The 9529-nt window shown below is 59.7% G+C and overlaps 1 protein-coding gene across 14 annotated transcripts in view; it reads left to right on the top strand.

The window, feature by feature from the left end:
• Nucleotides 1–9291: 9291 nt before the first annotated feature.
• The window catches only part of ATXN2 (ataxin 2), a 50200-nt gene continuing 49962 nt past the window's right edge, over nt 9292–9529 (top strand). For 3 of the 14 annotated variants that reach the window (XM_035341017.1, XM_035341018.1, XM_035341019.1), the window contains exon 1: nt 9294–9495. In XM_035341017.1, the coding sequence (XP_035196908.1) occupies nt 9341–9495 (155 nt within the window). In that variant the 5' untranslated portion in view covers nt 9294–9340. Of the gene's footprint in view, nt 9496–9529 lie in introns of all 14 variants that reach the window. The other 11 variants (XM_035341025.1, XM_035341021.1, XM_035341023.1 and 8 more) reach the window with 6 other exon arrangements.

The following is a 9529-nucleotide window of genomic DNA, read 5'->3' on the forward strand; positions in this document are numbered from 1 at the left end:
GGCACGGGCAAAATGGGTGGCCTGTTCTTTTTAGAGTCCTCACTCGAAGGCAGAGCTGCCCAGAGGAGCTTTTTGTGATGTTTGGGTTTGGGGGAAGCTTCACTGGGCTGTGCTGATAGGAGGTAAGGCAGGGTAGCTACCCCCAGCTCAGGAGCAGTGGGAAGCTCATGCAGAAAACGCAAGGCTTGGTGAATGCTTCTGTGTGAAATCACTCTACCCCCCGTCCTCGAGGAGTCCCCTTCACCTCCTAAAGTCGTGCAGGGTGGCAAGGCAACCTGGGCTGTCCATCTGGCTGCTTACTGCCGCAGATAAGCAGGGTTCCCCCAGGCTTACGGCCCCCTGCCTCCCAAACCTTACCCCCGTGGGACCGTGCTGCAGGGTAGAGGCAGCACTGCTGTGGTTTGAGGCCACACATGGCCCGTGGTGAGAGGCAGAGGCTGCTCCAGGGCTTCCTCACCCCTCATCTGGACACCCAAGTGCTTGGAAAAAGCAGTGGGGCTCGGACCTCTCCCGCCTGCTGGTCACATTTGTGGCTGCTGACTCAGGATCGCCGCAGTAAAAGGCTGCAGCAGCACAAAGCTTCCCCCAAGCACCGGACAGCCGAGAGCGGCCAAGCTCCTGCTATGATTAAGAGCCTTAAAATAGCTTCTATATAGATGCTTCTAAAACTGTGAAGGAAAACTCCCCCCCACTGATGAGCGAGGGGGTCGTGCTGCTTCCCCTGGTGCTGTGCTGGGTGGCTGGAGTGGTGCTTAAACCCCACGGGGGCCTCACGTGGTGGTGAGAGGAGGGAGATGTCCCAGCAGGGGCAGCAAATGGAGGAGCTCTGTCCTGCGGGAAGGGCTGCCAGTGGCCAGCACGTTCTGTGAGGCTTTGCTGGATCCTGTCGTGGCCTCTGCAAGAGGTCCCTGATTGCAGGCTGGCAGACAGGGAGCGGGACAGCAAAAGGACTCGATTCCGTGTGTGGTGGCACAAGTGCTCAGCTTGCCACGTGCAGCAAAAATGTCCAAGGCGGCTCCAGAGCATCCAGCGCCACCCTTGTACCCCTGCGGTGAGAGCACCCCTCTGCTCCGGGTCATCGGGGACTGTTGGAAAGGCTGTGGGAGCTAAAATGGCCAGGGAGAAACCCAGGAGGAGAGGAGCAGGAGCCTGAAGTTGCACCAAGCTTGGCAGGGTCCCCCTCGCTTTGAGGATGCCGACAGGATTCGCTCCAGCAGCTGCTCCCAGGGAGAGGCGGTCGAACCGGGCGACGAGTTGACGCAGCTCCTCGTCATCCCTTCGGACTGCGGGGCCAAGGACTCGTTCATTTTTCAGTGGGCCAATTTGCCCCTTGGGAAGTGTCCCTTAGTGCCAATTAATGCCCTCGGTGACGCCGGCTCTGCTGGTTTAGGAGCTGGGGGCCCAGCTGAGGTGACACCTCCGTGGTTCGTGCCCTGGAAAGACCCCACGCAGGGCCACTGGCAGAGTGGACACGGAGGAACCCCGCGGGCATCCGTCTGTCCACCCACGCATGACAGACACGCGGTGCTGCCGGTGTCCCTCCGAGGGGCAGGGTGCCATCCTGCCCACCGTGCCCCAGGGCCGGGGTAGCGGCACCCGCTCCGCGCTCCGTTTATCTTTCCATCGGAGCCGAATTCCCTAAGGCCCCGTGGAAAATTCCTGCCTCGATCCGCACCGAGCGACGTGTCCGTTCTCGTCGGAGCGCTGAGGAAGTGGCGCTGATCTCTCCTACCCTTTCTCCCCCCCCTTCTTCTTAACCAAGCGGGCGGTGGGCTCTGCTAACGGGGGCTGAGGGCAAACCCCCCCCCCAGCCCGCGCCGCTCTCCAGCCAGCCGGCAGTGCCTGGGGCCGCTCTGCAGCAGGGCAGCGACACGACGCTTGTGTCTCCTCCAGGTTAAGTCCCGCACAGGTTATGAGAATCAGCACAAAACCCGACGGACAAAACTCAGGGGGAAATAGGTGAGCCTGGCCCCTCCCGGGAAGCAGCTCTCCGTGCAGATCCCAGCTTTTTAGCAGTAAAATCGTCTCCTGCTCCCAGCGTTTCCTACGCGGTGACGCCTCCAGCAGCACCCAGGGAGGGCACGGACCAGGCCCACGCCGCCGCGGCTCCCGGTGAAGCAGGGAGCGCTTCTCGACGTTTGCTTTCTTCACAGCCCCGGTTACGGCCCCGCGCCCAACTCTTCCTGCTCCCGCGCCACCCCTGAGCAAACACAGGCAGAGCAGCAGGCAGCGTTTATAGCTTTGCCCCCTCTTGACCTGGAAGTAATTGGTTAATTGCGTTAGACAACAAACCTCGAGACGCTCACGTGCTTTCCTGCCACCTTCGCGCAGCCAGCGGGAGGGTCGCGCTCCTCCCGGCCCCCGCTGCTAGAAACATCAAGAGAAACCAATGTTTCCTTCCCCACCGGGAAACCGGTCGCAGTTGAGCCTGTTTTGGGGCCAGCAGCTCCAACAAAGCTCCTGGAGGCTCCGCTGCCTCGCTGGAGCTGCCCTGGGGGCAGGGGTCGGGCAGCAGGTAAAAGTTTGGGGGCTCGGTGGTGCCAGAACGACACGAGGCAGGGATGTGGGCCTTTGTGCGTGCGATGGGTTTGTGGTCGTGGATGTTAGCGGGGTCTGTGGGCTCGAGGGCAGGGGGAGAGAGGCGAGGAGGAGCCGTCTGCTGGCTCGTGCTGTCTGCGCGGTGCTCCCATCCTGAGATCCCCGCGGGGGCTGGTGCTGTGCTCCGTGCAGCTGCGTCCTCTCGAGGCGATGCAGTTCATGGGCCTTGCCTGCCCCTCGCTATCTGAAGGTGGCACTGAGCTGCCCCCAGAGCAGGTGGAGAGGGTGCAAAACATCTGCGAAAGCCATCTGGCTGCCCCAGGCGGAGCAGTCAGCTCCTTCAGGTGCTTGAGGAGTGCTTTCTTGGAGGGAGTTTACAGCCTGGCTGCTTTCCTTTCCTGTTTTCAGCGTCCCTATGCGCTTGGGGGACAAGGTCAGTGTGGGACGTGGGTCAGTGTAGGACGTGGTGGGTTTCTGTGAAGCTGGTGATGTTTCTGCCAGCTGCCTGCACCCCTCTGCCTCCCTCTTCGCTCTCCCCTCTGCTTACGCCTGGCTTTATGTGATGATTATTGGATTCTATTGCCGGGTCGCTCCGTTAGGTGAAGAAATGCCCTGGAAAGCAGAGGGGCACACGCAACAAACCCGCCTCGGTGGTCTCCCTCTCTCTGGGGATGGGGGAGGCTCCCCGCAGGTGTGGGTGAGGTTCCAAGAAAGCTCACGGTGCTCGTGTCTGAGCTCTAAACCACGGTACATCTGTTTGGGGTGTAAAACGTGCTCAGATCTTTGGGAACAATTCCTCTGCTCCACCAGTAAGCCCGGTCCAAGCAGCATTAACGCAGGCTGGAGGAATCCCGGTGCTGTTGGCGCGCATCCACGGCCTGCCTGGAGCCCCAGCTGGAAAACCATCGGCGAGGCCGGCAGAGCCGAGCAGGAGACGCGGCCGAGCGAGACGGGGACACCGATGGTGGGGACCTGGCTGCTCCCGTCCTGCTGCATCGCCCCACATGGACAGGGAACGCGCCAGGAGCAGAGGGAGCCTTCTCCAGCCAATTCTCCTTGCCAGATAATTTTAAATTCACACCGGCTTCACAGGGGAGAGGCAGAAATCCCAGGAGCTCCTGGCCTCCCCCTCACCATCCAGCCCTTGCGGCTTCTTGGCAAGGGTGATCCACCTCCGGGTCCCGAGGGGTCCGCGGGGGGACGGAGCCGCTGCGGAGCTGCCGAGGTTTGTCCGCAGCTGGGTGGCACCGCAGGCAGCGCGCCGGGGCCGCGGCGCTTTCCTCTGCAGCGATCAGTCGTGCTGCAGAAGCGGTTAAGAGGATTAGGTATTCCTGATGGTGTTTGCAGCTGCGCTAGCTGTAACCGAGAGGAGAAATCCAAGCGCTTCGGCTTGGGAAGTGACTCCGTGGGTCTGGAAGGGAATTCTCCCTTGGGACCCCGCATCTGGGTACGTTCTCAGACCCTGCTCTTCCACGGAGCCGCGCGTATTCGCGGTTCCTGCGGGCCGTAGCTGAAACGGTGCCGTTTGGCTCCCTTGAAAGCCCAGGCTCTTGTGGAAAACGTGGTGCGAGCCAGCCCGGATGCAGGGCTCCGAGCTGCAGCCATGCCTCCAAAATGTCAGCTCCCACGCAGAAGCTCTGCGGCTCCCAAGTGCCCCAGCCGAAACGGAGAACGCGTTGGGAAGCGCGCCGGGCTGAAACCCGGACACGGGAAGGGAGACCCTCCCCGGACGTCAGCGCGGGGATTTCTTCAACAGCTCTGCTGCCATCGTCCACGTCATCTCAGCGCCGCGGCGCTTCGGCAGTGAGAACTGCTTTCCCTGCGTTCCCGCGCACAGCGAAGCTTCGGCGTCAGGTTCCCGTGCGCTCAGGGCTTGACCACCCGAGGAACAACACCCGGCGGGTCCCCCTGCGGCTCAGCCCCGCGGAGATGCTGGTGGGGCGGTGCTGGTGCTCGGCTGGACGCCCCCCAGCTCTCCCCCGGGGACACCGCTGCCGAGCCCTTGGCCCCGACCGCAGGCAGGATGGGCCGAGGGGGAGTACGGAATCCATTAAGCTTTTTTTTCCAACCTTACACAAAAATGTGGCCTCGGAACCAAGAAGAAGACGCCCCTCGCTGACACGCGCACGCTCGCTGGAAGCGCTCAGCGGAGGCTGGGCCCCGGGGGGTTCCTGCACGGAGGGGTGGGAGCCTTTGCTCTGCCGATGGAGCTGCTGACGATGCTCCCAGGGTTCCTCCCGAGCCAAAATCACCGATGGGAGCCTCAGGTGCAAGGGGAAAATTCCACAGCGCCAACGTTCCTGATGATTTTAGCAGGGCTTTCTAGAGATCAGGAGGGGGAACGCCAGAGGTAGCAAATTCAGCCCTTTCCAAACCCGATCGTGTGCCAAAAAACGTCAAACGAGCTCCTGAGCCTGGGTTTGTCCTTTTGAACGTACCTGGGCCTGCTCTGCAGCGCTTTCCTTCTAATCACTGGGGATTAAAAGCAAAGTGCACCGAAACGTCTGAGGTGAGGGGGCACGGTGGAAATTCCTTGCGCGCTGGTAATAACAACGGAAAGCTGCTCTGTGAAGCAAACCTGAGGCTGACTTGGTTGTTAATGGACATCTGTCTGTAGGGGGAAAAAAATGCCATGGCAACTGGCTTTCTTGTTGGCATGCCTGTCTCAGCAAAGGGATAGGGAGAGGACGGGTTCTGAGGGGTCTGCGCAGCAGCGCTCGGGAAATGTGGAGGCACAGCTCGACGAGGCTGCGAGGCGAAGGTTGTTTATGCTCTCCGAGCACCAGATCTTGGGGGATTTAAGAGCTAAATCTTGGCATAACGATTGCTTTGTCTGCTGCTGCTTAGCGGGAGTTAGGCTGGGTTCTCCCCTCCCCTTTGTGAAAAAGCGAAATCAGATAAATAAAATAATAATCGAATAAAGCACGGGGCTAGGTCGAGGACCGCCTGGCGCTGGGGCAGAGCCGGGGGCTCCCCGTTTGCAGCCCTGTCCCGAACCAACCTCAGAGGAGCTGGGGGGCCTCTGAACAGCTCCTGCCTCCCGAGGAGGGGAAAGCCCTTGCCTAGTGACCGCAGCCGATGGAAACGGAGAACGAGGTTCATTATGATGGTGGTTAGAGGTAGAAGGGGCTCTGGCACTCGTGCCCCTCTCTCCCAAGCCCCGTGGACATCAGCATTTTCCCTCACCCTCCTGTTGGCAGCTGGCGTGCGCAGCTCCGCGGCGCGTCTGCCATCCGCAGCCCGAAGGGAGCCGGAGGAGGACATCGGTGGGCTGCAAGGGATTGGGAAGGCAGCGCTATAAAGGTGCACGCGTGGCTCAGAAACCTGCGTTTGACGGGAGCTGGTCTCTTCTTGGAGTCGAGCTGTGACTTGGAGGGGCCGCCGGCAATGAGAAGACGCCGCACAGCGACTGGGGCGGGGAGGAAGAGCCGAAGAAGGCTGCAGTTGTCTCGCCTCGGAGCTGGGGCTTTGCTCAGTGATGTGCACATGCCTCGTTCAGGTTTGGCCAGCGGTGCGTTCATCAGTTAAAACCGATTGCAGCTCTGGTGACTAGCTGATACCGTATCTCTCCGGGAAGTGCTTCTCGTTTGTTGGAGCGCCTGATTTGTTTTCCTCACGTCTTTCTGAGCGTCTCTTTGGAGATTCCCGTGCCCACAGCATTGTTCACGAAGCTTCAGCCTCCGAGAAGAGGATTAGTGGTAATGGGTAAATAAGAGAAGTCTTCAGGGAAAAGAAAACACACGTGTAGAAACACTCAGGTCTGTGAGCTGCTCCAACAGCTGATTTTGCTTAAAATAAATGCTGAGGGCTCGTGTCGGCTGCCCCTCCACAGGCGTGCGTGTTTCATCACGTTGCAGAGGAGCACCCTGCAACTCGAGGAAGAGCACGATACCTCAGAGCAGGTTATATCAAGGAAACGTTGCATCATGCAGCACTTCCGGGTAAGTAACGATGTTATCAGGCTCATTAATCTTCGTGTGCAAATACAGCTCGCACATGCAGAAGCAGAACTGAATGGAAGTGGTAGTCCGGAGAAGGACCGGCTCTAACCTGGGACGTGGACAGAAAGGGCAAAATAGGACGTGATTCGCCACCGGAGCTGGGGGCTTCTGTTTCTTGGCCACGTAACGTTGAGTCCGGAGTTTTTCTGCAGCCAGACCACTGCGTCCAGCAAAGAAAAAAGAAAAGCTGTGTGCGTGTCGAATCATAAAGTAATCAAAATGAATATTGGGAATGCTGCCTGTGAAAGAAGAGCCGTACGCAGGTAGAAGCGAACGCCACGGGTAACAGGAGCTGAGTGCCGTAACGGGAGCACGATCCCGTCGCACGGGCGCGTTGGGTCGGCTGTGGAAGCACGCTCACAACGGGAGGCTGAAGGCAGCACCCGCTGCCTCCGTCGGGCTGCGGCCGGGTCCGGTGCCCAAACTGCAGGTCCGCTGGTGGACGTCGCTGCCCCAGGCGCTTCGGCTCGGCCACTGCTGCGTTCGCTTTGAAGTGTTTGTGTGAAGATGCTCGACAAACAAAAACCACAATGAAAGCCAAACAGAGCTTAACCAAACAAAGAATACATTGAAGGAGAAAACAAGTCCAACAGCAACTGCGCTTGAGTCATTACTGCAGATACGAACACGAGAGCCTTATTCACACAACCACTTCTCAAAGTACATAATGTTGCCCCAAAATGTAAGTCAGCGTGCTCATATCACGTCTTAGAAACCATCCCTGCCCGTGGAAGTCGCTTTTTGTGGTCCTGACATCCTTGAATATCAAGGGCCTCCTCTTTGCCAGCAGGACCCCACAGCATGGCTGCCACTTCAGCGCGGCGGAGGCTCTGTGATAGTTCTTAACCTTTACTCCACAAAGAGTGACTAATTGCCGTGCACGTAAATGTTCCTAGCTGAAAAGGCATTGAGATAACTTCCTCGACATTAAAAAAAAAAATAAAGCCCTGGTAAGCGACCTGGATGTGCTACACTTTGTCTCTTACGAGGCTTCCTTGGCTTTTGGGGAAATGTCACAGGAAGCACACTGATGAAACCACTGTTAAGGAGCCCTCTCTCCACCTGTAGCTTACTTGAATTCCTTTCGAGGTGTATTTTGGAACCGTCAGGTTCCCCTCCTGCTGCGTTTCTCCTGTCGCGGCAGCACTTTGAGGCCCTCAGCCTGAGGTCCTTTGGGACAAACCAAAAGGCACGGAAGACCTTAGGAGTTTGGTGAAATGTTCTTTTTTGTGTGCACTAGTGGATTTTATTATTTTATATATATATAATTTTTAAAAGTTGTTTCTTAGCTTTTCAGTAGTTAGCTCCTTCCCATTACTAGAACCTCCCGGACTGCAGGAATCCTCGATACCCTCCTCCCTCAATTCCGTGGCCGTGAAGCAGCAAAACGTCTGGCAAGTTCGCTGAAGCGATGGTCAAATATAACGTAACCTCCCTGGAACTGCTGGCTCTGTTCTGGGCGTTTGCAGAGCAATTCTTTGTGCCGTCAGCTCGCACCCGGCACCTTGCGAACAGCGCGCTAACCACAGGGTTATTTGGGCCTGTAAGGTAAAACAAAGCGAGGAGCCTGAACAGTCAAAAGTATAGGGAAAATGCTAATTTAAGAAAGCTGTTAAATATTGTTATCTTTTTACCAGCGTGTGTTGCCACCCACAACTTTACAACCGCATGGGAAAACTGTTGCTGTACGAGCAAGGTGTATAAATAATGCCTAACAGCAGCGCTCCTGCTTATTACATTTGAATCCTGTGGGATTTCTGGAGCATTTCTATGAATAGATTAGACTCGGAGCATTTTGAGTAACCATGGCTATAAATCAATTTCGCTCTTGGGTTTTCGAGTTTCATCTGCTCTCGCTGCTCCCGCACGGACGCGGGCTTTTATCGGGACAGGGGAGGTTTTATTTTGATGGATTGGCGTTCTCCGGGGATCCGTGACAACACCCGGAGCCCTGGTGCCACCCCAGGCTCCTCGCTGCTGCCGGTGAGCGCGAGGCATCGCTTTATTTCTTCAGACTGCGGCGTTTTTTTTTTTTTTTAAAATTATTTTTTTTTTTGAGGGGGGATCCCAGGATTTTGCAACGGCCAGGGGCTGCCGGCGGGGCCGAGCCGCACCACAAGGGCCCTCAGCCTTCGGCCTCCTCCTCCGGGGCTTGGGCGTGAGGAGAAGGGGGAGGCTGGGGCCTCGGGGGGCGGCGAGGGGCTGGCGGCGGGTGCTGTGAGGGGCCGTGAGGGCCGTGCCGAGCCCCGCAGCCCGGCGCCGTCCCGCGCCGCCTCACGTGTCCCCGTCCCGCCGCTCCCCCGCCTCCGCCCCTTCACCCGCCGCATCGCCTCCGCGTCTCCCTCCGACTTCCCGTAAAGAGTCCGCGGCCTCCCCCCCTCCCCATCCCCTCGCCCTCCGCCTCCCTTCTCCCCCTCACCCCCTCCCCGTCTCCGCGGGGATCCCGGGGCAGCGCCGGGGGGGGGTTTCACCGAGCCCGGTGCCCCCGGTAACCCCCTCCCCTTCCCCCCCACCCCCACCTCAGCTCCATGTAGTCCCGGCCGCCCCCCCCCCATCCCCTCAGCGGCCGGATCCCTCCGCGCCGCGCTCCGCTCCGCTCCGCTCCCTCCGCCCCGCTCGCGCCGTTGGGGAGCTCCCGGCCGAGCCCCGCCGAGCCCAGCCCCGGCCCCGACCCCGGCCCCCGTCAGCGCAGCGCGGCCCCCCCCCTCCCTTCCCCTCCCCCTTTCCCCCCCCGCGGCCCGGCCTTCTCCTCAGCCCCAGCTCTCCCCCTCCCCTTCCCTCCCTTCCCTCAGCCCCTCGCCATGTCCCTCAAGCAGGCGGCGGCGGCGGCGCAGGCCGCCGGCAACAACCGCAAACCCCCCGGTGGTGGCGGAGGAGGAGGAGGAGGAGGCGGCGGTGGCGGCGGCGGCCCCGGCCTCCCGTCAGCTGCGGGCGGCGGGAGGCAGAACATGGGCAGGTGGGTGCGCGGCGGCGGGGAGGGGGGGGGGGGG

Source organism: Oxyura jamaicensis, chromosome 15, assembly GCF_011077185.1.
Source record: "Oxyura jamaicensis isolate SHBP4307 breed ruddy duck chromosome 15, BPBGC_Ojam_1.0, whole genome shotgun sequence".
NCBI classification, from domain to species: domain Eukaryota; kingdom Metazoa; phylum Chordata; class Aves; order Anseriformes; family Anatidae; genus Oxyura; species Oxyura jamaicensis.